The sequence below is a fragment of the Lampetra planeri genome, chromosome 24, assembly GCF_965212315.1.
Source record: "Lampetra planeri chromosome 24, kcLamPlan1.2.h2, whole genome shotgun sequence".
NCBI lineage: Eukaryota > Metazoa > Chordata > Hyperoartia > Petromyzontiformes > Petromyzontidae > Lampetra > Lampetra planeri.
The window spans coordinates 10,123,330-10,150,997 of record NC_136130.1 but is presented as its reverse complement, the minus strand read 5'-3'; the positions used below and the strand labels follow the sequence as shown (position 1 = coordinate 10,150,997).

At 52.9% G+C, this 27,668-nt stretch overlaps 3 protein-coding genes across 3 annotated transcripts; 1 reads left to right on the top strand and 2 right to left on the bottom strand.

The window, feature by feature from the left end:
- Nucleotides 1-1,019: 1,019 nt before the first annotated feature.
- On the bottom strand, nucleotides 1,020-11,375 carry LURAP1 (leucine rich adaptor protein 1). Its single transcript, XM_078605630.1, has 2 exons — nucleotides 11,003-11,375; nucleotides 1,020-2,411 (listed from the first exon to the last, which is right to left on the bottom strand). The coding sequence occupies exons 1-2, from the start codon at nucleotides 11,279-11,281 to the stop codon at nucleotides 1,842-1,844; spliced, it is 849 nt and encodes a 282-aa protein (XP_078461756.1). The 5' UTR covers nucleotides 11,282-11,375; the 3' UTR covers nucleotides 1,020-1,841.
- Nucleotides 11,376-15,242: 3,867 nt separating this feature from the next.
- Nucleotides 15,243-19,593, bottom strand: DOHH (deoxyhypusine hydroxylase). The gene is made up of 4 exons (XM_078605629.1): nucleotides 19,178-19,593; nucleotides 17,689-17,765; nucleotides 16,958-17,216; nucleotides 15,243-16,321 (listed from the first exon to the last, which is right to left on the bottom strand). Exons 1-4 carry the CDS (start codon nucleotides 19,449-19,451, stop codon nucleotides 15,951-15,953), a joined length of 981 nt encoding a protein of 326 aa, XP_078461755.1. The 5' UTR covers nucleotides 19,452-19,593; the 3' UTR covers nucleotides 15,243-15,950.
- A 373-nt stretch (nucleotides 19,594-19,966) lies between these two features.
- C9orf72 (C9orf72-SMCR8 complex subunit) lies at nucleotides 19,967-27,547 on the top strand. Its single transcript, XM_078605625.1, has 11 exons — nucleotides 19,967-20,283; nucleotides 21,548-21,732; nucleotides 22,155-22,474; nucleotides 22,870-22,968; nucleotides 23,157-23,215; nucleotides 23,392-23,464; nucleotides 24,217-24,333; nucleotides 24,894-25,105; nucleotides 25,630-25,687; nucleotides 25,806-25,909; nucleotides 26,066-27,547. The coding sequence occupies exons 2-11, from the start codon at nucleotides 21,582-21,584 to the stop codon at nucleotides 26,250-26,252; spliced, it is 1,380 nt and encodes a 459-aa protein (XP_078461751.1). The 5' UTR covers nucleotides 19,967-20,283; nucleotides 21,548-21,581; the 3' UTR covers nucleotides 26,253-27,547.
- Nucleotides 27,548-27,668: the final 121 nt, after the last annotated feature.

The following is a 27,668-nucleotide window of genomic DNA, read 5'->3' as shown; positions in this document are numbered from 1 at the left end:
TTCCCGACATGCAACAAACTTGAAATTTGGCATGTGGGTAGCTTCCAGACTGTACACAATGCAAAAAGTCTAAAAAATTACATTTGTATTTTGGGGGGCGGGGGGGGCCCAATAATGGATATATTTTGCACGGCAAAGTGAGCGGTGACATCACATCTGTGATTTCACCCGCATGCGGCAGCGTCACGCAGTGTGCCTGTGACGTCACGCATTCCCCCACCCTCCACGTAGGCCGTGTATTAATCCAAGTCTTGGGCGAAGCCGGGTAGTAAAGCTAGTAATGAATAAAATAAAACTTTTGTTTGACCAACATGTGATGAACATCTCTGCAGCGGTGCAGGTGGGAAAGTGTGGGGCCCGCAGTGTAGATAAGAGGGCTCTTCAAAGAAAGGCTCTCAAAAGTAGTTCTCCGATATCTACTTGCACAGGCCGTTCGTTATCACGGTAGCAGTGCTCTGCGAGTGTTCACAATTGCAGGTAACACATTTGGTGGGTTGGTAGAGAATAATGTTTTTACTGCCCACCAATCTGAAACAACAATTTCTCCCCGGTACGTATGTTTTTGCGCGTGTCGCCAACGTACGCAAGTATGTGCGGCATGCACGCGATGTGTGTTATGCAAGGCACGTGCAGCCGGTGGTAGATGTCATGATAAGCTGCGTTGCTTCGAGGTTCGGTGGATCCCATGGTGCAGGGAAGATAGCATCAGCTCTGAAGCAAGTCTCTAAACCCCGCACTGCTCTGTAAACCAGACGTGGGAGGAAGATGCTTGGAATAGACTCGAGGGTGTTGCACGTACGTGGGGAGATTGTTAAAAGTAATTTTCACCGCGTTGATGCGAGAACAAGGTGTGATTTATCCGACTGCCAGTCGGCCTCAATTATCCCAAGCCATTACACATTTACATGTCGCTACAATCGTATTATTACGGTTAATTTAAATAATTGCGAACAATGGCAAGTATAGCACGTAAACATATCTTAATTGAGTGGAAGCATATACACAGCGATTCGTGAGGATAATTTTAATTCTGTATTTTTTATTTACTCAACATTTCGTATTTTTTATTCAATGTTAGGCAAGTTAAATGTACAGCAGCAGCAGCATCGCTGACGACAAAAAAAAAACCCAACACGCCGGCGATAAACAAGCGTCGCTAGGAACGGTCAGGAATTTTCCCGTGCGCGTGACAGCATGCAGGCATCGTGCGGGCAGAGTGGCCGGCCGACTTCTCGGGCCGAGGGGCCCCTCCCGCACGTCGTCACCTTCCCATGCCGGGCTCGTGCCAGCCAGACGTGATGAGAGTGGAGAGAGTGGTGACAGTGGAGAGAGTGCAGCACTTTGCTTTGGAACTACGGCAGCGGTGGCAGCAGCGCAGGGGGACTGCAATGGGCTCCGCCGGTACCGGGGAGCGACCGCTACGCATACGAGGGGGGGTGGGGGGGGGCGGTGTCTTTTACCTGCCGGTCCTTGGTTGGGGGGAGGGGAAGTGGGGGATGGTGCAGCCCACGTAAAGCTGATGGTGAGCGAGGGGAGGGCATTTAATCGTTAATATGTATCCGAGACAGGCGAGGGGCCGCACACGAGTGATGAGCAGGGGTAACGACACGGCAAGGAGGGGGGGGGGTTATTCCGACGTGAGGACAACACGAGTCGCTGCTGCGGCTGAATAAACCGGGCTGCTGCCCGCCCTCCGCATTTGGGTGAAGGTCGCGCACGCCGTCAAACGTGTAAATACCACCGGTCCCACTTCCAACGCAAGCACAGTCCCATTGAAATGAGAAGAGAGAAAAAAAATCCCGCAACGCTGCGGCACATTCACGGCCCAGTTCATATTTTTTTCACGAGTGCACATTTCCATTGCATTTCAGGCCAAGCACTCGGTAGTCCCTGATGTTGAAGTTGGTGTCTATGGCCTTGGGCCACGCGGCCCCGTCGGACTGTGCAAGGGAGTCGCTTCGCACCACGCCAGGGCGAGCGTCCGTCACCAGGTCCCCGTTGCACAAGAAACCTCCGCCTCCCGGCTGCCCAGCCGCCGGCGCCTTGCTCAGCTCGTCCACGGCGCTCGCCCTCTGACCCTGCTGAAAGGCGTCGCGCCACTGCGCCTGCTCGCCCGAGCCGAAGCTCAGCTCGCACGAACTGTCGTCCGCCAGCGCGTCGAGCAGGCTGCCCACGGAGATGCGGTCCAGGTTGTCGGCGAGGTCGGAGCCCGGCTGGCAAGCCCAGCTGTCGCGCGGGGAGCCCGACTCCTGGCTCTCGTCGGGCAGGCTGTAGAGGCTGCCGCTGAACTGGCTGCTGGCCTCCTCGCACAGGCCCGCGCGGTCCTCCAGCAGCCACCGCAGCGCCTCCAGGCCCTCGTTCGCCGCCAGCAGCTGCGTCAGGATCCGCGAGTCGAGCACGCGGAGGCCGGTCTGCGTCGCGGGGACACGAAGAGGGAAAGTGTGCTCAAGTGGCTTGCTCTGCGTGATGGTGGAATGAGCTGGGTGTGGTGGTGGTGACGGCGCACACACGTGCAGCACCCCCAGCAGCGATGGAGGCGCCAGGGTTGGTGGACAGAATTGATGTTGCGCGACTCCCAAACTCGTGGGACCAGCTGAGTTACCAGGTGATGGCAGTACAGCAAGCGGGTTCATGAACCCCGTTCGTGCAGACCTCGTATGTGTGGCGTTACACTGTCGTAAGTGCAGCGGGTTTCATCTGAGTAATCTTTTGCTCGTTAAAACTGGAAATATCCCAAACGTACCCCCTGGAGGCAGAGTAGTCACCACACATTCGAGCCACCCTGGCTAGTTTGTTTTCTCGTGTCGACTTGTGCAGGTGTGACAGCACAAGCTGATGGTCTGGGTCAAGGTGGTCATCACTATCACATACCATCGCAACCACAGATGTGATGCCATTCGGATTCTGTTAAAGACGCATTTAAAGGGTGGTCAACCACATTCAATTTACGCACCCACAGCGTTCACCACACCAGGCCGACCAACAGCGCCGTGTCCCGGGCAGGGAAAGGCGGGTGTTTGTGAAAATGTCTCGCCACAGCCTCTGCCTTCTGGCCGTTCCAGTTCGTCAGAGAAATATTGTTTTGTTCATTCTCTTTGGTTCTTTCGGTAAAGTCACGTGGGTATAAAATAAAATAAATCACGACGTTTCGGGCGCAACACAAGCGTCCGTCATCAGGTGGGAAAGCGTGGTCTGCTGCTGATGCAGACTGTTTTCAAGACTAAGCTCCTCCCCCCCTTAACTTGTATTTAAGAGCTTGTATCTTGGAATTTTTTGCCTCACTTGATACAGTAAATCTAGCTGTGACGGTCCCACCTGATGACGGAGACTTGTGTTGCCTCCGAAACGTCGTGATTTATAATTTTATTTTGTTTCTATTAATTTTATTTTTTACCTACGTGACCTTACCGAAAAAACCTAACAGACTGTTAAATTTCGATTTAAAGCTTTCGTGACTGCAGGGATTCATCTTCTTGGTTCTTTCGGTAAAGTCACGTAGAAGGGAAATAATAAAATAATAAAAATAAAACATAATAAAATAATTCTCACATTATGTTTCATTTTTATTATTTTATTATTTCCATTCTACGTGACTTTACCGAAAGAACCAAGAAGACTAACAGTATGTTTTAAAAAGAGTCTTTCATCTGAGACGACCTGGCGTGTCTGAATGTCACGTGGAACGCCGCGTCTGTCCACATTGTGCCGGCTGGTTTTCGCACACAGTGGACCCAAGCGAAGAATGCCCCGAGCCGCAGTTGGGCACTTTGCACCGTTCGGCATCCATCTCCTTCCTCTTGCAGCTGAGCGCTTTGACAAGGACGTCCCTCAAGGAGACGGAAACAAAAATCCGGACTAAAGTTCCACGCTCCCGTACAGGCCAGCAAGGGGCATATATGCAGGAACTGTGTATTCGCGGCGGAACGATGTATCATCTATCCACCGTGCGTTCTATGTCGCCTACAACACTGGCCTTAACAGGGACATACTGTACAGACGTTTTAGGAAATGGCCCTTCTGAACACACTTTTTGATGTACATATTCTATATATTAATTATTTATGTCAAGGCCACTGCGTTAACGAACGTGTCGTGTTTTGATTTAGTTACCAATTGTGCTTGCGCGCCACTGCCAAAGGCAGAATCACCAAATCATGGATGCATGTGGGCAATGGGTTCACGTCACCCCCTGCAGCCACTCGAGGCGCTACGATTCACCACAACGTCCAGTTTGGTGTCGACACACACACACACGTGTGTGTGTGTCGGGGTATTGATGGCAAGGGGGCGACGTGATGACAGCAGAGTGTGACATTGTAAAGTTCCTTCCTGAAGCACTTGAAGGTCCTGATGCATGACCGCGTGTTTACAAAAAAGAAAGGGGGGCAGATGCGGCAGAGTGGTTTGCCCTCCGGGTTCAATTCGCGGCCTGCGGTTGGCATCGGGCGGGCGGTGAGTACAGTACACGTGTACCCAGGTACCTGGTGCTGAGTGTATACATCATGAGTGTATACATAATGAGTGTATACATCATGAGTGTATACATCATGAGTGTATACATCAGCACCGGGGATACATGGTTGAACATGGTGCTAGCCACACCAAAGATTCCCCGTACAGCCTTAACAGACTGTTGGGGAACGGTACACGAGGGGGTGGGTGGCCAGCACCACGCCCGGCCGCCTTTGTCTCCCTAGTGGCGATGTTTACTATTCACCGCATTAGGTACTCACTTGAGGCCGAGTCAACCTAGAGGATGCCCAGGATCGGTTCAAATAATCGTCACCAGTGTTGGCCGTGAGCGGGAATCGAACTCGGGTCGCCGGGTTCAAAGCGCGAACCACTCCACCACCGCTCCCCACCACCACGCCTTTAGCGACCACCCTAACAATAATAGGTGCTCGCTAACAGACACCCCGTCCCCACTAATCTGAACGACCCTGGCGAGAACAATGCTGGCCCTATGTATTAATTTGTCTTGCATAATGTACGCGTAGCATACGCGGTGTAACATTGCCACGCTGGTAATCGTGACACCACCCCGGCAGTGTGGTTAATGCATGAGCGGGGTCGTCTCGTTAATAATTGACAGAGGCTGTGGGTAGCGCAAAGACAAAGATCCCCCGTATGTTGGGGCAAGTGCTGTTGGCAAGCACACATCAAATGCCGGCACGGCGCACCACATGAGTGTGGGTGTTGTGGCCAGCACCACGCCCGGTCGCTTCGATCTCCCTCGCCCTCATGTTTTAACACCGCGCCAGGTACTCATTTAATGCCGAGTCAACCTAGGGGAGGCCCAGGACCGGTTCAAATAAACAAAGATCCCCCGGTGTATCCTGTAACAGACTGTGGGGGCGAGCTCTGTTAGCGAGTAGCACCTATGAAGGCCGGAACTGTGGCACACGAGGGTCATGGGTGGCTAGCACCACGCCCGGCCGCCTTTGTCTCCCTTGTGACAATGTTTACTCACGGTACCAGGTACCAAATGTCCCCCGTATCGCCTGAACAGACTGTAGGAGCAAGTGCCGTTGTTAGCGAGCACCTATGAAGGATGACCGGCATGGCACATGAAGGAGGTGGGATGTTTCAACACCGCCTTTGTCTCCCCCAGTGAAGATGTTTACACACCCCACGTCAGGTACTCGTTTTAAGGCTGAGTCGACATCGGGGAGGCATTGGAACGCTTCGAAATTCGCCACTGATGTTAGCCGTGAGCGGGAATCGAACTAACCACGTGGTGCTCACACACACGCACGAGTCATCACGCGTAATGCTCTGAACAGTGCTGGATTAAAAAAAATCATTAATCTAACTTCTCGCGGACAAACTGCAACATTAATAGTTTTAATTGAAAGAGAACAACGTTATGCCGCATTCCGATGCGATTGCAACATTTACGTAAGCCGATTAATCCCCCCCCCCCGAGCTCTGTCTGGTCAGCATCTCTCGCCTCCTATCCAACTCCCCATCCTGCGTCTCTTGTAAGCAACTTCTCATCTCTCTGCATTTCTCTCATCCGTATATCTCGACTCGCATCTCACTACATCCCGATAATACATTTTGTTTTGCCCACATTTCTCTCATTTCGCGCTACCTCCATAATCCCCTTTCTCGAGATCTCTTCCGTCATCTGGCAAAGAAGTTCAGCCCCCAGATGGGCCACTCACCACCAACACAACATTGAATCGAGGCTCACTTCACCGACCGGCTTTGTCAGCTCGTGGCACCGCCCGTCGTCTCAGAACGGATTGTCACGATGAGAAGCCTCTGCGGTGCAATAACAACAGTGACGGTAATTTCCGGTCATGTTGTCAATCCGCTGCTGGATGAAGGCCTCCCTCCCCGTGCCGCATTGGCCGTGACGGTTCATTGACGGTATTCTCACCGCGCGGATTCGCAGTGCGGACCGAGCTTAGACGCGTACGGCGCAAGGTTGAATTACGCTGCATTCACCACCCTCCACTGGACACGCCACGTAGCCTCGGCAGCAGCCTGCAGCACCCAGCTGAGCATCTGGTCACCCAGCCAAGTGATGTCCAGACTCAACCCAGCTGAGCGAGGTGTGACGAGATCGAGCGCGTTCCGAGTGATTTGATCCGTAAGGCGCACTGCAGTTCGAGAGTGACAATAATAACCATTCCCAATCTACAACGTGGAGTGGCGTGGCGTGGCTGGCACGGGGCCCTGGCACAAAGGATTAACTTAGCCTCAACCCCCATCCCCCGGATCCCGGCACCTCGTGCGTGCCCCGTTAGAGACCCCGTGTGCAGTTCCACCGCCTGCACACTCGAGAGCCACGCAACTGTTAAGTGGAAATTCACGACGCAGACAACAACAACAAGAAGCAGTAAACAATATCTTGGGAGTCGCCACGCATGCTGCTGCTGCTAGGTGATTACATCAGGGCTGGTCGCGCATGTTTCCTGCGTGCGCGACGCGCGAGTTGGGTGCGGGCGTTTTTGGGACGCCGGATGCCCGCAGCGCTGCTGTTGAAGGATATAACGAGATAAGTCGGCAACGTGACAATCTGGTAAAGTGGCAAGGCGCGAGTGGCCCTTGTCGCAGATCACTCAACGCCGTCATCGCCGTCATCGCCGCCACCACCATCGTTGATGCCATGTGAGGCAGCAGCCACTGGAGCTCGCTCGCCTTGTCCGGCTAAATTCATCAACCGGCTTCGATTTAGCCTGGCGCTCTTATGGACGTTTGGGACACTTTTCTAAATGAAAATCGACCGCGCGCGCGTGTGTGTGTGGGTACGTGTGTCTGCATGTGGGTACGTGACTGTGTGTGTGTACGTGTGTGTACGTGTGTACGTGTGTCTGCATGTGTGTACGTGTCTGCATGTGTGTACGTGACTGTGTGTGTACGTGTGTGTACGTGTGTACGTGTGTCTGCATGTGTGTACGTGTGTCTGCATGCGTGTACGTGACTGTGTGTGTGTGGGGGTATGTCTGTCGGGAGCGGTAGTGTAGTGGTTAGCGCGCTGCGCTACGAACCCGGCGAACAGAGTTTGATTCCCGCTCACGGCCAACACCGGTGACGATTATCTAAACCGGTCCTGGTGCTTCCCCTAGGTCGCCTCAGCCCCAAAATGAGTACCTGGCGCGGTGTGTAAACATCGCCACTAGGGAGACAAAGGAAGCCGGGCGTCGTGCAGACCACCTCCCTCCTCGTGCGCCGTGTTGGCTTTCGTAGACGCTCGCTACAACTGCTCCTGTGTGCTGAAATAGGCGCTCGTCTACAGCACTTGCCCCAACAATCCGTCTCTAAGCACGTCCCAACTCGAGATTTCGCCAGGTTCGTAGCTCGCACGCACACCCATTGCCTCGATCTTCACTCGAACCAGCGCCGTGGGCGTCGCGTGGGACACGTTGAGCAAACATCAGGCTCGTGCGGCGCGTAACATCGCGTTAAACCGCGCACAGCGGACCGGAGCGCGGGGTCACGAGCTTGGCTGTAACTTTGGGAAACCCCGTGACTTACCGGGAAGGTACAAACCAACCCCGATTACGTTGCTGTTGCTGTTACGCAAGCGGCCCTACTGGCTTTGCCCCCCCCCCCCCGTCTGCACAGAGGATTAAGCGAGTTTCTGCGTGTCCACCCGCCCCATCTCTCTCTCTCTCGCCACAAATGACAAAAGACAGATCCGCCTGCCTTTCCCCGGTCACCCTCCTCTGCCCGCCCGCTGGCCTGGTGACAAATTGTCCCCCTGTGTGATGTCTCCCCCCACCCCCCCACTACACCCCCCCCCCACTACACCACCCCCCCCCCCACGTCTTTAATCCGGCTGTGGCGGCCAAACCAAAGCGACTGGCCGCATGTCCGACAGCCTGTCATCACGGCCACGCCGGCCGGTTGCTGATACGTGGAGGCGCTGATAAGACTCACAGCTGATTGATACGTACAGCTGATAAGACGCACAGCTGATTCATACGTACAGCTGATAAGACGCACAGCTGATTGATACGTACAGCTGATAAGACGCACAGCTGATTGATACGTACAGCTGATAAGACGCACAGCTGATTGATACGTACAGCTGATACACTCGCCGATGATTGATACGTACAGCTGATAAGACGCACAGCTGATTGATACGTACAGCTGATAAGACTCACAGTTGATTGATACATACAGCTGATACACTCGCCGATGATTGATACGCACGGTTGATAGGTAGTAGTCGCGTACAGCTAATGTATGCACAGCTGATGAGGATTGCTGGCACATCTGAATTGTACACGTGACGTTTTACAGTGAAATTCACCGACACCGCCGACTCGTGTTTCTGTTGGTGGAGGTTGATGGTCATCGTCGTGGCGGTTAGAACGGACCGTGATGGTGGTGTGGATTTTGCTGTTGTTGTGGTGATTGTCATGGCTGTGGTGCTGGATGTTGTGGTGTTGGAAGTGATGGTGGTGGTGGTTGTTGTGGTGTTGGAAGTGATGGTGGTGGTTGTTGTGGTGTTTGAACTGATGATGGTGGTGGTTGTTATGGTGTTGGAAGCGACAGTGGTGGTGGTTGTTGTGGTGTTGGAAGCGATTGTGGTGTTTTTTGTGGTGTTGGAAGCGATGGTGGTTGTGGTGTTGGAAGTGATGGTGGTGGTTGTTGTGGTGTTGGAAGCGATGGTGGTGGTGGTTGTGATGTTGGAAGCGATGGTTGTTGTTGTGATGTTGGAAGCGATGGTGGTGGTTGTTGTGGTGTTGGAAGCGATGGTGGTGGTTGCCATGGTGCTGATTGTTTTGGCAGTACTACAGCTGATAAGTACATACGGGGCACTGACACTGTCAACTTTTATTGCCCGAACACATTTACAGGAATGCCCTCTTTTCAATCCCCACGACGACACGCGGTCAATGCAGTCGCGGTCGATTCGAGCCGTCCCCTCCCCCCAGAGTGTCCAGGGATGTCATCAGTCTTGTCAAGCCTCCAGGACACGGTGCCGTCTGAGACCACGAGGACCCATCGTGATTCGACTCGCGTGGAGCAGAGAGGCTCGCAAGCTCTAGGTGGCTTCAAATGGCCCTGCCTCCCTAGTATGACCTCCCCCCCACCAACACACAACTCCCCACCTCCATCGGCCAGCTGTGATAAAAAAAACCACGCGGCCTGGGTGTCGCCTCGTAAAATCGCACAGCAACGGCGAAAGCCGGCGCTGACGTCAGCCATCTGTCCCATCACCAAGCCCCATCACCCATACATTACCCAGCATTCATACCCTCAATCACGTGCCCGTCCACCTGCCCATTGCCCCCCCCCCCCATACTTCACACATCACCCAGCCCTAAAGCACACATCACACAGCTGTCCATCGTACATCACTCACACCCGATATTGTTCATCCTCTCGGTAACCCATCACCCACCTCTGCTTCGTGCATCACCCACCCGTCCATCAATCAGCAGGACATCAACCACGTGACCATCACCCATTCATCAATCACTCATTAGACATTACCAAGCAGACCATCACCCGCCAGACAATCGCCAAGCCCATCCATCATCCACAAGGCCATCATCAACCCACCATCACCAAACAAATCAATCAACAATTATTCACCCAAGCCACGCATCACAACCAGCCCAACGATCGTCCACCATCACTCTCCCGCAGCGAGTTAACGAGAGATGGCGACAGATTTTCTGAAGTCATCCAAAACGTCTTGGAAGCTTCTTCTTGGTTCTTTCCATTTCCATTCTACGTGACTTTACCGAAAGAACCAAGAAGATGAATCCCTGCAGTCACGAAAACTTTAAATCGAAAGTCTTGGAAGCTCTCAAACACTGCCCGGACGCATCCTGACTTCCAATAGCGGTGGGCACTTTAAAGAAGCGCACGTGTCAACACAGTGGTGGCTGTAAGTGCCGGGCCACAGACCACGTTCTCGTAGCCGCCTGCCCTGGCATCAGCAAACTTCTGAGACAACCCAACTCCATGCAAATTACACATCAAGGGAAGCCAATTATTCGCTCACACGGCAATTACGTAATGTTAAGGGCACTCCCGCCGCGTCTGCCTAAAGCATAGGCAGATCCCTCCGTGTGTGGGCGGTTGTGTAACTTGCCAGGTGACTAGTTAAGTGACTGGCTGGCTGCCTATGTGACTAGAAATCCGGCCGACTGGTTGGTTACCTGGATATGAATGAGTGATTGTCTAGCTGTGCGAATAAACCCAACAGGTGACTGCGTGTCACTGCCTGACTCACTGCGTGCGTGACCGACTGGCTGGCGAATTGAATGACCGTGCGACGGACTTATCGACGGTGACTCAATGGCACTGACTGTGTGACTGCCTGAATGACTGGATTCATGACTGCCTGGATGCGTGAATTATCTGAATGGCTGCAGGCGACTTATTGCGGCATGATCAGCAGCAGCCTTGTACGAACCACCTAATAGCGCGACTGCCTGCGCGAATGTCTGAGCGCGTGCCAGCGACTGACTTCGCCCAGTGACCGGACCAGCTGCGCCACCGACCGACCCACCGACCCGTCACGTACCATATCTGCTCGCAGGGTGGCGATCAGCTCATCCAGGCGGCCGGGCGATGCGCCCGGCTTGCCTGCTCCGAGGGGGTCCCTGCGGGGTCCCCGCTCCTCGGGCACGAGGGGGTCCCTGCGGGGCGGCCCGCGATCTCCGGGCGCGGCACGACTGCTCGTCGGAGGCTCTTCGCCCCACGGCAGGCACCGCGCGAGGCTTTCGGGCATGCGGCGGCCGAGGCGACCCTCCAGCTCCCTCAGGGCTTGCGAGCTCACGCCCGGGGGAGCCGCCTCGTCCATGGGCAGCGACGGGGTCGGGCTGGAGACGAGATGGCGCCGCTGCTGCTGCTGGTGGTGATGGTTGTGGTGGTGGTGACCCCACGCTAAAGGGCCGGGACTTGCCAGCAGACCCCCATCGGGGGCTCCGAACGAGCAGAGCCCCGCGGCACCCGAGGGGAGCCCGCAGCCGCGCAGAGCCGGGCGAGAGGAGGAGGCATCGTCGTCGTGGTCGTCGTGGTCACATCGCGAATACGATGATGCTGCTTCTGCTGCTGCTTCTGCTGTTGCTGATGGCACTGATGCCGCTGCTGATGATGATGATGCGAAACGGAGCTCCGTTGAGCCGCCTTTCCGACGGGACGGTACCGACACCTTCAGAAAATCTCCTTCTACATCTCCCTCCCACCCCCCAACGTCACCACCTGCTCATCTCTGACCTCCTGCTTCTGTTGTAGCAGCAGCAGCAAGCGGCGAGCAAACGTTGTGTGTGTGTTGGGTGAGAGTGAGGGAGAGAGCGTTGTGTGTGTTGTGTGAGAGAGAGAGCGTTGTGTGTGTGTGTTGTGACAGAGAGCGTTATGTGTGCGTTGTAAGAGAGGGAGCGTTGTGTGTGTGTGTTGTATGTGAGAGAGGGAGGGAGGGAGCGTTATGTGTGTGTTGTGTGACAGAGAGCGTTGTGTGTGTGTTGTAAGAGAGGGAGCGTTGTGTGTGATGTGTGACAGAGAGAGAGAGGGAGAGAGAGGGATGGAGCCGGCTCGCAGGAGGAGGCGTCTCCGTCGTCTGCGCGCTGCAGTTGAGGGGCCGTCCCACGCCTCTCGCGGATGTGACGCCGCGCGCCAGGGACGGGAACAATCGTAGCGACTGCCTCCCCCTCCTCCTCCTCCCTCGCCGCCGCGTGCGACAGAGAGAGAGATGGATGGATGCTGTGTGTGTGTGTTGAGATACCGCGTGCGTGTGTGATGGGGAGCGGTGGGTGTAGTGGTTAGCGCTGCGCTGCGCTACGCACCCGGCGAGGCGAGTTCGATTCGCGCTCACGGCCACCACCGGTCATGATTATCTGGACCGGTCCTGGGCCTCCCCCTAGATCGACTCGGCCTCAGATGAGTACCTGGTGCGGTGTCTGTAAACATCGCCACGAGAGAGACAAAGGCGGCCGGGCGTGGTGCTGGTCACCCACCCTCGTGTGCCACAGTGCCGGCCTTCATAGGTGCTTAAGGCCGTAATTTTATTCAAATATGCTAAAAATGTCCACCCCAATATATTGCTACGAACAATGTTTTTAAAAACGTAATAATTGCTATGCTATGTAATTTGCTAAACCTTGGCCACAATATCTGGACTTGTCTTCATATAACAATGCATAGATTTCTGTATATATGATTGTGGTTATGGTTGTACTTTATGAATCCTTAATCTCTGACATTACAAACAATGAAACAAGAAAAGGTAAAAAAGAAAAAAATAGAGCAATGTAATACAATACACTATTAGATATTATTGTAAAAAAAAAGTCCATCCCATGTGTGAGTGAATTTTTAAAATATATTAGGCAAGAAATTAGTTTTCAAATGTAGATTTTTTTTTCTGGGGGGGGACCCCTCGACCCCCTGGAAGATTTGGTCCCCCCCAATGTTGACTCCATGGCTACGGCCTTGTAGGTGCTACTCGCTAACAGCACTCGCCCCAACAGTCTGTTAAAGGATACACCGGGGGATATTTGTTTATCTTAACAAGTCCTGGGCCTTCCCTAAGTTGACTCAGCCTTAAATGAGTACCTGGCGCGGTGTTAAAACATGAGGGCGAGGGAGATAAAAGCGACCGGGCGTGGTGCTGGCCACACCACCCACACTCATGTGGTGAGCCGTGCCGGCATTTGATGTCTGCTCGCCAACAGCACTGGCCCCAGCAGTCTTCAAAAGGCTGTACGGGGATTGTCCGTCTTGGTACACATGTACATAGTTCCACAATTGTGTAATTGCTCTCTTCTGCCGTCACCTGCCACTTTAGAAAAACTTTGCACGTGGGCAAAGACAAAGATCCCCATGTGGCCTTGACAGACTGCAGGGGCAAGTGCTGTTAGCGAGCACATATGAAGGACGGGACCGGCACACGAGGGGGTGGGTGGCCAACGCCACGCCCGACCGAGATTGAGGCCCAGGACCGGTGCAGATAATCGTCATTGGTGTTGACCGTGAGCGGGAATCGAACCTGGGAAGTGCAACGTGCTAACCGCTGCACTACCGCTCCCCACATTGCACTTGTGCAGGCAGAGCCTTGTGCAACAATAACCACCGGCACCTAAACGCGACAGCACCAGCAGTACCAGTGCCATAGCTCTCATGGGCACTCCTCTAGCACTCGCCAGTAACAACCACAACTAGCACAACTATCACCAGCACCACCATTGGGGCAAACGGTGCCAATATTCCAGCACCACCAGCAACCCACCGTGGGTTTGGCCACGTGGACAAATCCACGATATTCCCCCACCCGTGAGCATGGACCTGACAAACACCTTCCTATGAACAATCGTATGATGATCACACATTGATGATGATCAAAGATGGCCTTCAAATGTCTGTGCGATGGAGTTGAACAATCGATGCCGCGGTGAGGTCAGACGGTTGCCGCAAAAGCCCTCGTCCCAGATTTTCGCTGCCCCAGAGTCTGGGAGGCATTATTAAGCGCTTAGCATGGCCAAACAAGTGCCGCTGAATAACGGCGTTCCACATCGCACGCACATTCAAGCATTCTTGCTCGTACTCGTGGGACAATTTGCCAGGAAATCGCGGATATAATTAAATCCACTGTGGGCGCAATTAGCCGCGAATGCTCGCCTGCGCCCCGTGTTTAAGATGTGTCTGCCAGTGCTGGTCACCTCCCAGTACGGCCCTTAAAACGCACAGTAAAGTGAGCACGTGTTTGTAAATAGGATGGACACAATTACCAGCATACAGTACAAGGAATGCTCATTTATACAACCGGGATGGCCATACTCCGTAAATCTGAAGAAACATTTTCCGGAGGGTCCTGCTGTGCGATGTTTTGCCAAATATCGAAAGATATTGAAGGACGTTTTTGAATGGATGGATTATTATTTAAAAAAAGACACATCAACCCACACAACTCAGGGGAGAACGCTCCCAACATAGATGTTGATAACCTACTTGCTACACTGCCTCGTACAAGCACCTCGCTGGCCCCTGCATGCGTTCATTTCAAGTATATCAATTGGTATTCCTTATTTTACTGCATCATTTACAATCCATTCTTGCTATTGTCATCCCGATCACGCACCGCGGATCTCCCTTGCGAAATAGCCGTTAAACTGGCCACACGTGATCATCCGTATGTTAATAAAAAATAAACTTAAAATGAAAATGCTGCCCCACGCGGCGATGGCTCCACGGGCCTTCGCCACCCCCGAAACTCCACGCGCTCAGGCATCAAGCGCCTCCTGGCGGCGAGGCGTCTAACCGACCCGGAGTGACCTCCACACTCCCAAGTGCCTCACGGGTTGCAGGTCCAGGCCCTAGTGCAGTGGGATGGATGGCTTAATCCGGTGGCAAACACTAGCCCCAGCTATACATGCAGCAGCACCCCAAGTTGTGGCAGCAGCAGCAGCGTTACCACCAGCAGAACCAACTGCAACAGCAGTACACAAATCGTCAGCAGCAGCACATATCAGCACTAGTTCCTCTGCCAATACTGCCCATCCCCTAAACCGGAGGTCGGCAACCAAAATAGCAAGAGACAATTTTTTTTCGAATTCGGTATTTCAAGAGCCGCAATGCACGTGAATAACGTCACCAAGGAGCCCTTAAAGAGCCGCATGGAGATCCGGAGCCGCCGGTTGCTCAACCCTGCTCTAAACCAAGAGCAACTCCATCCCATAGGATGTCACTACAGTATAAGCCTCATAGATGGACCAACCCTCCGTATACAATGAGAAAGCACATGTGGGCGACACAGACACACGCTTCGGTTCACAATGCCATCAGGACGCTCCATGACAATATTTATTATGCAAGACCCACGGGAAGCATGCGTGGAAAATAATAAAACCACTTCGCAGGGCTCCGTTGATAAAATAGCAGAGACCACAGTACAAGCTGGATAGCACAGTACTGATAAAAACAACACATGCTTGCACTACACTTGCAAATAAAGACAAAAGAAAACTTCCTAAAAAGCACACAAATCTGGATATAAGCACGGCCTTGCTCCCGAAGGGTGTGCTTATATCCAGTATCTACTATACGAACATGTGGGCTTACAAACTCTGGAGCAGCGGTGCAGATAATCTCGGAATCTCTCTGCATCATCCCAGGATTATTTTCCCACCTAAATCTCATCACACGTGTGGCAACGCACATTTAACATGGACAGCAGAATGTGGATATGGTCAGAGACCTGCAAATGTACAACCACAAATGAGAGCTTACAAGGTATAAACAAAGCACCTTCACGATAGCCTCTGTGCTATAAAAATGGCTTGAACATCATATGTACTTAGCATCACTTTTTATTAGGTATGCATGTTGAACTTATTTCGCGCCGTACGTAGCCAACCGTGCTAATCGGAGGTGCAGGGAAGTCTATTAAATAAGACTTTCCAACCAGGACACATGAAGCACGCGACGAAATCTTGGCGTTTCCGTAGACCCTGCCGCCACTGCGGACAACGTTGCCGCTAATGGGCGCCAATTCCGTTCGGCAGTTCCTCTGCAGCGCTGGGGCCATCGGCTTTGCCAGCGGCGCTGAGCTGGCTGTGCGTGTTGGCGTACTGAAACTCGCCGGCGGCCTCGTGCTCCCACATATCGAGCGCCACCTCCACGCTTTCGCGCACCACGCGCTCTGGGTCGTCCCGATACGCGCGCAGGATCTCCAGGCTCTCGGGCGTCGCCACCGAGCCCAGCGCCTCGGCGCACTCGTGCCGCACCATGCCGCTCTCCTCGGCGACGGCCAGACGGGAGGCCAGCGCCGGCACGCTCGCCGGGTGCTGCATCTGGCCGAGGACGAAGGCCACCTCGTGGCGGAAGAGGGCGCTTCCGCACGACAGGCCTGCGCGCGTGGCACGCAAAAAAAACGAGAATGAGATTATACTCGTAGGTCTTTTCGGTAAAGTCACGTAGGTAAAAAACTAAAAATAAATAATAAAAATAATATAATAAATAATATAAATAAAATAATAAATTACGACGTTTCAGAGGCAACACAAGCTTCCGTCTTCAGGTGGAACAGTCACAGCACGATTGCTGTATCAAGAATGAGATTACTCTGCGAGTTTCATCTGAGCCCCGTCTGGAAGCGTCGTGTATCAGAAATGGCATTTGTCCGTGAGCCTGCGAAACAGTGACTAGCAGCACTTGAGTGAATGTCATTGTACAGTATGAAGGGTTCATTCTGACTGAAACGATCTATATACGGTATGAATGATGACCTATGTATGGCGCGAATAAAACTGAACAATTAAAACTGAAAAAAAAAGCTCGAGACAAACACCATCGTGAAAACGAGACAAATAAAAAATCGACTCCCGAATTAAATCTCGGCTCTCAAATTGCAACAATTCGTCTTATAGCCAATGACGTAAATTTGTACACCCCGAACATAAACCGCCCTCCACCGTCCACTTGCACGGGCTGGTGGGCTGGTGCAACACGCGCCAATGTTCACGAACGGGCTCGCAGCACTTGCCGTCGGAGAGCGCCAGCACGGCCTCGTCGCTGGCGACGTTGCGCAGCGCAAACATGGCACGGTAGCGCTCGTACAGCGTGGCGCTGTCGTCCAGGAGGGTGCAGCGCAGCTGCTTCACGTCGCTGCTGGCGGCTGCCGGGACGGGGTCCACCGTGTCGTACGTGCTCGTGCCCAGCCGCTCCTCCTCCGCTCCGCCCGCCGCCCTCGTCCGCTGCAGCCACTCGACGCGCCGCACTGCCAGCTGGCACGTCTCGGCGACCTGCACTCGAACGAGGGCGCCACGCTCGGTAAAGAAACGTTTTACACAGGCACCGGTCTTATACAAGCAAGCGTTTAACAATTCACCACCTCGCTAGCCACCCCCCCCCCTCCTCCCCACTCCACAGTCTCATGGAATGTCAAGAATTGGAGTCACAATTCAACTCTGGAATCTATATTTTTTCGTCAGATTTTTGCCGTATTGTTTGTACTTTCTACAGTGCCTTGGTTGTGTTGTCTTGCTCGTATCTGGTCACATTGAGACCAGGTGTCAACTACAATTATAACTGTGTAATTTGTAAATGAACGTCAATCACAGCATAATCATAGCTCTAATTTCAGCTAGCAATGCTGCTGTAATTATAATTGACTCCAGTTCTCGTCTCACGATTTGTTGTATCACAAGCAAAGAAGTCGATTTCAGTCACTGCATAGTCATCCAAACATCTTGCTCTGCTGGTACCAGGACTCACCTCCACCACGGGATCCGAGGAGAACTCTCTGAGGACGTCAAGAACGTCTGGCGTGCCGATGGCTCCCAAAGCCTCTCCTGCAAGTGGAGAAAACGGCATCAGACAGGGCGAGGTGAGTGAAAGAGTCCGCTTTATTTGAAATATACAGGAATACGACTAAATAGATATGCAGACTGTGACTATTTAATAAATCTATTCTTATCTATTTCATATGTGGTTATCTATTTCGTTGCTAATATTCTCCACAACGATGTAAATTATGTTATGTTACAGTTTTAATTAAACCCCGACGTTACAACTTGTCTCAATATCTCTGTACTAAATCTCAGGAGTATATAACAGATGTGCAAATTTTATTTTGCAAAAAGACTATGACGGGTAGGGTTGAGGGTTAGAGACTGAATTAAGGATAATGACTGGTCCCAAAATAGTTTTTCAAAACGGTAAAAACTTGCACAGGGATGCCCAGCCAATCAGCTGGGATGACAAACTCACCAACACTGATGCCCAGCCAATCAGCTGGCATCACAGACTCACCAACACTATGATGCCCTGCCAATCAGCTGGGATGACAGACTCACCAACACTGTGATGCCCTCTCAATCAGCTGGGATCACAGACTCACCAACACTATGATGCCCTCTCAATCAGCTGGGATGACAGACTCACCAACACTGTGATGCCCTCTCAATCAGCTGGGATCACAGACTCACTGACAGCTGTCCGCCACGTGGGTTAACGCCACGGAGTTTAATGCTGCATGAGCTGCTGCGGTCGCGAGGCAGCATTCGTTGACATCATCCCCAGAATACGAAGCAGTTAAGTAAATGATTGTGTTTACTGTAATTACACAGCATTACTCCCATTACCAACTCGAAACATGGCCACTGGCCTTAATCTAGATCCTGACCTAACTCAGACCCCTAGCCCTGACCCATTCCGTATTAATGTTCAGCCCTGACCAGACCTTTATGCCGACTCTAACCCTGAAATCTGACCATAGTTCTGACCCCTAACCGCAGCTCTAAACCCTTACAGCTGACGATAACCATTACCCTGCCTATCCACATTCACCGAATCTACCCGTAACACACGTGGGTGATTGTATAGCATGTCTAAAAGTGAAAACTTCCATTAAGGCGAGTGAATGAGTCTCGGGGAATGTTAATCTATTTTTCTTCACGTACGGCAATACCTTCAGCAGCTAAATGCCAATGTCGAGGTCTGGTGGTCACGACGAGAGGGCGTCAGCTCGTCTTGTAGTTTTGCGATTCCTCCTCCTCCGTTGCAGGGCCGCAGACTGACTGCAAGTGGTTGACTATGCGGCCAAACGTCCACCGTTCACATCTGCCCCAATATTCACTTTGGGACCGTGAACGCACCGGCTATTTGGCCCCGAACACCAACCCCGAGCTTCGCACCGTCGCTCTGACCTCACCCTCCCCCACCACCCACCGACCTTCCCCCCCCGCGTCCACCCCTCGCTCACCCGCCTCGTGCCGCACGATCGGCCGCGCGTCGCGGTCCCGCAGCAGCTCCTCGAGCGGGGCCTTGGCGGCCGCGTGGCCGGTTTGGCCGAGGCAGAACGCGGCCTCGTGGCCCAGCAGGGCCGAGGGGTCGCGCAGGGCCGAGGCGAGCCAGCGCACCGCCGCCTCGCCGCCCATCCCCCTGAGCGTGAAGATCGCCCTGAAGCGCGCCTTGAGCGGCTGCGACTCGTCCGCGAGCACCCTGCCCACCTCGTCCACGCTCTTCTCGTCAAACATCGTCGCCAACTTCGCCTCGCGCCGTCGCCCTCCTCGTCCTCCTCTCTCCACCGCCGCTGTGTGGGTCACGGACACGCTGGCCGACCGGTAGCACCACGAAGTGACGCAAGTGGACCACGCCCACCCACATCAAGCCACACCCACCCACATCAAGCCACACCCACATCAAGCCACACCCACATCAACCCCCACCACGCTCATCAACCCCCACCACGCCCACCAACCCCCACCCACATCAACCCACACCCACCCCCACCACGCCCACCAACCCCCACCCACCCCCACCAACCCCCACCCACCCCCACCAACCCCCACCCACCCCCACCCACCCCCACCAACCCCCACCAACCCCCACCAACCCCCCACCCCCACCAACCCCACCACCTGTGGCGGCCATCTTGCTCAGGGACAAATCTCATTACGCATGATGGGTGGGGAGGGGGGTGGTGGTTTGGGGGGTAGTAGAGGGTGGGGGACTCTGACCCCACGTAAGATGGCCGCTGAAAATGCGCGTCGCGTGTTCGTGGCGTGGGCCCCACAGCGGCTGTTGACGATCGCGATGCCCCCTCGCTAATTGCGGCTGGGCGCTAATTGAGAAGCGGGTGGCCGCGATCCCCGAAATCGTCGATCGCCGCTCAACTCCGCCGCCTCTAATGAGTGAACTCCACCGCTGCCGTCCGTGTGAGCCCCGGCGCCTATCGATCCACGCTGTGGCTACAGCCGAGAAAGCAGACGGGGGGTTGAGACGACGCGGGGTCCCGTGTCGTCGTTGTTGTCGTTGTTGTTGTGGGGGACTTGGGCCGGTGACCACGCCACGTGTCTTCTCGTGAAGGTAATTCTCAACATTACATTCGTATGTCATGTCACATTGCCGTACATGTAAACATATTGTACACTGTGTACATGTACAGTGTTATGTGTTCAGACACTGCTGTGACGAGGGCCTCCCCACGCCGTTTGACCATACTTCACCGCCATGGTCAATGCGGACACAACAATAGCCTTTGTCCACTAGAAGCACGGTGCAGCAGTGGATTGTTGTTGCAAGTCCTGCTGATGCCTGTCCAGCTCCCCGCCAATTAACACAACGCGTGCAAGGCGATATTGCTCCCCGCCTTCACACAGCGGCCCTGACCGGCGTGGTGAAGTATGGTCAAAACAACCTCAGCTCCCATTGACGAGGTCTCCTCATCCAGCAAGGTCCGCACTGTGCAAGTACACGCCAACAACACGGGGCCCATGGGGATTAACTCGATATGATGCGATCGAGTAACGTGAGGCAGCAGAGTTAGGTTGCAAGATAAATACGCGAGAAGTTAAAGTTTCCCACGAACGAAAGTGAAACAAACTTTTTTTGTGGGGGGCATTGTTGGAGGGAAATGCATCGGAGTGTCCACGCGGGGTCTGGCAGCGAGAGAGAGAGAAGTGAGGGGGGCAGTGGCTTCAGCAGAGTGAGTTTGGTGATGAAAGGCAACGGAGTCAAAGGAGAAAGTTTTCCAGAAGTGAATCTCACCTGCGATTATATGTGGATTGTAAACATGAACACTTTTTTTTTTAACTAAATCTGAAAAGGTACGTTCGGAAACATGTCGAGGTGCATGCCGAGGCAGAAAGAGGAACACATGGTTTAAAGAACAGGGAACTTGAAGAAGTGCGCCTTTTGGCGTCATCTGGTCCAACACCATGTGAGACTAGCCTCTAAAGAAAGCTGTCTCGGGTGTGGACCAATCAATTTCAAGGACTGCACATTATCAGTTATGTGTTTTGTTTGCATTCCGACTGCAGGTATTGTGGTCAATGCAAACATGACTCCTTGTAAAAAAAAAGGTGTCAGTTTTGTTGCCAGATAAAAGGGTAAAAAAACAATTATCAAGTTGAAGAAGGTCATTGACTATTCAGAAAAGCCAAGTGGGTTTGGATAAGAAACACAGCGTGACGCGAATGGATGATGGTCAATGGACACGCAATGAGAAATGTAGAGTTTGACCACCGTGGACACGATGGAGCGGCCCTACCTGTGAACGAGAAGTTTCCAAGCGCCGGTCTGCGATTACAGCAGCGGTTTTCATACGGTCGGTCGATTTTCGTTGTTTCAGGACGTACTGGGCCCACCAAAGTCACGCAGTAACGATGAGTGGTCCGGTCGACATGTGCGCCCCGCACTCCCCAACGCTGGTGCCCATAATGCTGGATGTGGGCTCCGCTGACCCCCTGCAAGCTGCCACCCTCGCCTACTGGGACAACATCCTGGGCCCACGCGTGCACAACCTCTGGCTTGTCGGTAAGTGCAAACATTCGGCCCGGCTGCTTCTGTCGGCGCTGGCCAGACTAACAACTGCGTTCCCAGGGACAATTTAAAACAGCACCGGCCTGCTTCACAAATCATGGGGAAGCGGGCTTTGCCTGCGTTATCCGATTATATATTAAATATTTGATCACTCGATAGAATGCAGATTATTCAGCTAATCGGAAAACACGGAAAATATTGTCGGGGTGAAAAAGCGTGCCCCTCTGTTCCCACGTATACCGCTGGAAGTAACTATGTACGAACGTTTGACTTCCTTCGCACCGTACGTAGCCAACCGTGCTAACCTTAGGTACGGGTGAAGGACAGCAAACTAAACGCACCCAAAAAAAATTGTGCCTTGCAGTGCGAATTGGCAGAACGGAGCGCCTCTCTTCATTTTGTTCCCCTTTGCGCAGGCGACCCGGCGTCGGAGCGCGACGTGATGCGCGAGTCGGAGTTCTGCCTGCTGTCGACGCACACCCTCAACGGCGAGGTGCTGCGCAGCGCCCCCGACGGCGCCGCCGACGTGAAGCTCTACGAGCTGGCGGAGCGCGGTGCCTGCGTCTCCTCGCTCGTGTTCGACGCCCCGCGCTGGCGGGGCCGCCAGCAGCAGGGCGTGCTGGCGCTGGCGCTCGTGATGAGGCTTGCGCCGCGCCCGCTGTGCGTGCGGGCGCACACGCTCGCCGCAGCACGGCTCGCGCACGCCACGCGCGTGCTGCGTGTGCTCATGTACAAGGTGCGAAGTGTCGGGATCGCATCCCAACACGCTATCGCACCGATGCCCCATCACACTGTCGGACCATCTTAACATCGCTCAATCATTCGGATGTAGAGATGTTCACGATTTGATTATATTGATCTTTTTTTGTCTCGTTTATGCATTGTTGCTTGCCCCACTACGCTGAACGCAACATTAATGTATGATTTGTGCAAATCCTAAACAGCCAATTCTCACATGCAAGATTAGTTTTTTTTATCTTGAGCTTTGGAATTTATTTCAATCGATGCATCACTCTATCTTCACATCTCTGCCACTGCTGTCTTACCTTCATCGCGTCATCACCGTCGGACATCTGCTGCTCGTCACGCCGATGCCCATCTCTGCATTTCCCTTTTTTCATGTTCGTGCAGGACTCGGACAATATCGTGCAGTTCTTGACTGGGGAGCTAACCTCCATCGCCAAGCTGTTTGTCTCGCTCAACAGCCACGGCGTGCCTGACAGCATCTCCGTAAGTAAGCAGCTGCAGCAGGTGGCGTGGCTCAACTAATTTGTTTACTTATGCAGACGTCACTGATGAATGCAACCCAACGAATGTGCACGTGTGCCTTTGAAAGTCGTGAATCTTAAAACTTGATTCTCCTAACGCCAGTCCCCAGTGATGCTGGGATGTGAATGTAAATCCTTTTTCGCCGACAGCTGAAGGATACGTACTTTGAGGACAACCCTGAAGAAGAAAAACGAAACATTATTTCCAGGTAAGTGCCTTTTAAAATAGCATTTGTCCTGTACTTTTATAGCTACCGCTTAAAGTTTACGGAAACAAACCTTTGTCCTTGGCCCAGCATTACCGTTGTGAGGTTTTTGAAGATTCCGTGGTTCGGTGGTGACAGAGGGGGCGGGACGGTGTGTTTGTGTCTTTCCCGCATGGCAGCGTGGTGAGGTCTCACCTGCAGACGTGCGGCTGCTCCATCGTCATCGGCTCAGACCCGCGAGAGGTTAACAAGGTGCTGTAGTTCTCTACTCCTTCAAGCCCGTCGTGGAACTTTTTACTTGTTACTGGCTACTGTGAGCGAGGGCCGGTGTGTGTTATGACACATGGTGTGGTGTGGGTCGTGTCGTCGTTGGCACGCTGCTCTGCGGCCACAGTAACCTCGGCTCATTCACTTGCCACGCAGAGTGCTCTGTGTTGTTTGTGTGAAGCTGACACGCGTTGACACAGCTGCCGCATGCCTAAAGGCCATAATGCATTCGTGCAATGTTAGGGCAATCATTGGCAGCAATAGTTTTTGGTCATATATCGTGCTGACAAATGTAGTTGTCCAAATTTGGACAAATATCGCTGCTCCTGCTGAGTGAGAAGCTGGGGTGGCAACCTGCAATTACATCACGGACTTCATAATATAACTACTTGATGGTATGTGCTGTGCAGACATCACTGTTGGCCAGACAGAAATTGATGCATTTGCTGTACCATTTAGTCATAGTTGCTTCTAGAGTGGCATGGTTATCAAATGTGCAGGGAAGGCAACAGCACCAGCAGTCATGAGCAGGAGGGGCCCAGGATATGAAACGGGGGGAAAAGCAGACAGGGGACCCCATTGCATTGCTTGCATCAAGACCCATGCCAGCCACGCTACGCAACTGTGCTCACAGTAAACGCATTGGCAGTAACTCGTTCCAGGGATGATTTCCCTCACATCTCTCAAACGTATCATGCGGCGCTCTAATGTCTTGGGGGTGATGCCTGTGCGTGCAGATGGTGAAGACGCTGTGTCTCTTCCTGAGTCCGGCAGAGCGGCGCTGCTCGCGTTTGGCCGATCCCGAAGCCAAGGACAAGTACGAGTACGGCCTCGTGGTGCAGGGACTCCTAAAGGTACGCGCTCGGCGGTCAGTTCTGGGCGACACGTGACGGATCAACCGTCACGTGTTCTCACGTAGCTCGTTACAATACGACTTCAATGTGGATTTATACAGCGTCTATATGCAGCCATAATTCAAGATGCTGCACAACACAGTGGGACATGCATCACAGGGAAGTGACAGTCCTAGCCAGAGGAGAGAAAGAAGGTCTTTAACCTGGCCTGGAACATTGAGGCAGGGAGTTGGCAGCACAGATGGTTGGGGCAAAGCATTAACAAAATATAGGGACAGCAGAGGAGAAGGAGCTACCTCCTGTCAAGTGAAGGTTAATTGTGGGCTTGGATAGAAGGTATTGATTGCTGGTGCGGAGAGCACATGAATGAGAGTGGATTGCAACTAGGCGAGAGGTAGGTAGGGGCGAGTCTACGAAGGATCTTGGAAAATAGAAAGTATGAGCTTGAACTTATTCTGGGATTGAATTGGGAGCCAGTGGAGGGATGAGAAGTATCGGTGTGTGATGTGGTCTCGTTGGCGGGTGAGGAGCTTGCACAATCCCTTCACCCCCTGTGCCAGAACAAGGATGGCATCTTGACACTGCCCTTCCGTTCCGTGGTGCTGGCGCCCATGCCAAGCTCGTTGGTGGACGTGGACAGGCCGTACAGCGTGTTCCAGACGCCACCGAAACACGTGCACGTCTTCCGGCAGCACAAGCTGTTGCGCAGCGAGCTCGTGCGCTACTGGAGCGACCCCACACAGCTCTGCGCCCCGTCGCCCATCCAGGACATGTGAGCCGTGCGCACGGCATGTCCAGACAACGACAACAAGAACGCAGGCCTCTGTTTAGGAGTGCATGTAATCATTAATAATGATTCGGCACGTAATGATTTCTGAGCGCCTATATCCTACCTGTTGCATAAGTATGTTGTTTTAATAATAAAATTTAAAATCAGAAATTATTCCCACACGCATAATTTTATATGTGTAGTGTGAGCCAAACAATTTGTTGTAATCATGAATTTATGTATCCTTGCATATTTACACTCTATCCAGTGTGTCTCAACTCTAGTTCCAACACAGTACAGCCTTGTGTGATTTCCAACCATCCGGTGTATGCGGTGTGCAGCGTATTAATTATTACATATGAATAGAAGAGACTGGTAATCACGAAAAGATGTGCCATGGGGGGTAGTGAGGACTGGAGTTGAGAAACTCTGCTTGGATCGATATCCTCAGTTGCGTTTACATCATCGCGCTGACTGCTTGATTTGGGATTAACGAAGCTTTTATTTAATTCTCTTTCCTTTGCTAGAAATTACTTTCAAGAGGTTCCTGTCCCGGACACGCTGGTCAGCACCTTCATTAACGAGGTGGGTGGGACGCTTCTTAACGCCGGTTGTGAATTCTCCTGCCACGTTTTGATTGAGCTCCCATGACCATCAAAACGATTTCCTGCAGAGTGAACGTGCTCCCTGCTCCGTGTGCCAGGTATTCATGGTTGACGTTGGCGAGCGGCTCCCATTCCTCGCGCGCTTTGTGCTCCTGCTGCAGCGCAAGGCGCTGGCTCTGCTCTTCCACATCGAGGATGAGACGTGAGCTCAATCATAGTCTTGCGCCATCACACCCGCCTCAAGTTATTTCTCCCACTCGGTCATAGAAACCGAGCGAATGTAAAATTTGACCACCACAGTGGTGCGGCGATTTGAGCGCCATCTCCTGACTCCCCCCCCCAACCCCACCCCGCGCAGGCAGCAGGGGAAGAAGCCGCTGCAATCGCTGGGGAAGGTTAAGAAGGAGCTGGACCTGACCGACAAGGGTGACCTCAGTGTGGTGATGGCTACAGCGGAGCAGATGAGGCCGGGCGTGCACAGCTTCCTGTTCGGGCGCCAGGTGGAAAGCACCCTCCTGGAGCAAGACACCCTTGCCAGTTTCTGACGTGCCCATCTCTCCGAGTGTGGAGCTCGCCCTCCTCCCCTCTCGTCCACCCACTTGTCGACATTAATGCTGTCCACCCTCCTGCCGACGCTAATGAATGCATGGTAAATGATGAAGTACCGTGCCATTTCTTGGCACGTGCCCCAGTGTTGGTGGCGCATGCGGACTTCTGCCTTCACTATGGCGGTGGTGTCTGGGGATGCACGACAGGGAGAACTCAACGTTGAACTGCTACCAGGGCCGGAGGATTTGGGTGTCTATGTCCCCAGGACACCAGAGCAGAAACGACACAGCCCTCACCCCTGACCCATACACATCATCCTCAAACCTCGTTGCGGTGACGCACTCCAATGCCAATGATAAACAGTTCAATTATGAATACAATGTCATATTTTTTTTTAGGGGTCCCTCTGGACTTTTGGGCCCTAAACAAATGTCCAGTTTTCCCTGCCCCCGCTTCCCACCCGCAAATCCGGCCCTGCCTGCTTCGTCTCTTTGTACCCCAGCATGTCGGATGAATTGCACATTAGCAAACACTGCTGCACAATGAATATTGTGAGTTCAGCGTAACCCCGGTGTCGGGAGTGAGTGTGGTTTCAAGCAGTGTTATTTTCAGGCCATGATAACACCGAGGGCAATTTTGGGACTATTTTTCGGCAGCTGCCACTGCAATCCATATACGTGTATCATCTCTTGACAGCCTGGTACGGCAATGGCATAAAGTGACGCGAGTTTTGTCGTGCCGGAGAAAGCAGTATTATGTTTATTTGACGAATGGTGATTGGTTTACAGAGGATGCAACTGTGGGTGGCCCATGTGACAAGTCTGTGATCGGATTAGAATTTGCCATCCCAGTTGTGCATATTTGGGCAGCTAGATTAGAACAGAAAACTTGTAACCATTGCCTCTGACGATGGCTGGCAACAGTTGCCCTAAAGTATCCGGTGTATCTTGGCCTTCACCTTGCAGCCATGTTGGTGAATTGTAAATATCCACTGCATTTCAACGGTGCAGTTATGAGAGCAGTACATTTGTTTCGTGAGCTAATGCATATTAACGCATTGTTGTATTAATGCCGTTTCGTGTTAAAGTGAAATGTGTGTGGAGCACGTTTTGTGACATTCGGTCATGAGTTACTGATGAGTTGTGTTTTTATTGCTGCTGCCTAAATTGACAAACTCGTGTTTTTATTTTCCACTGAATATTTTTTTTTTCCCGTCGTCAGGAAAGAAATGTGGCCTTGTCTTGACATCCATTTGTCCCAGTGTGTGTCTGAATTAAACTGTGAAAATGGCTTTTGCCGATGTCTCCAATTCACCGGCCACGTGGGAGCGCTTGTGCAAAGTGCCGCACCACAAAGCGTCGTGATCGAATGACCAGGCGGCTAAGCTAATCGCGTACATTTGTATTCAACGC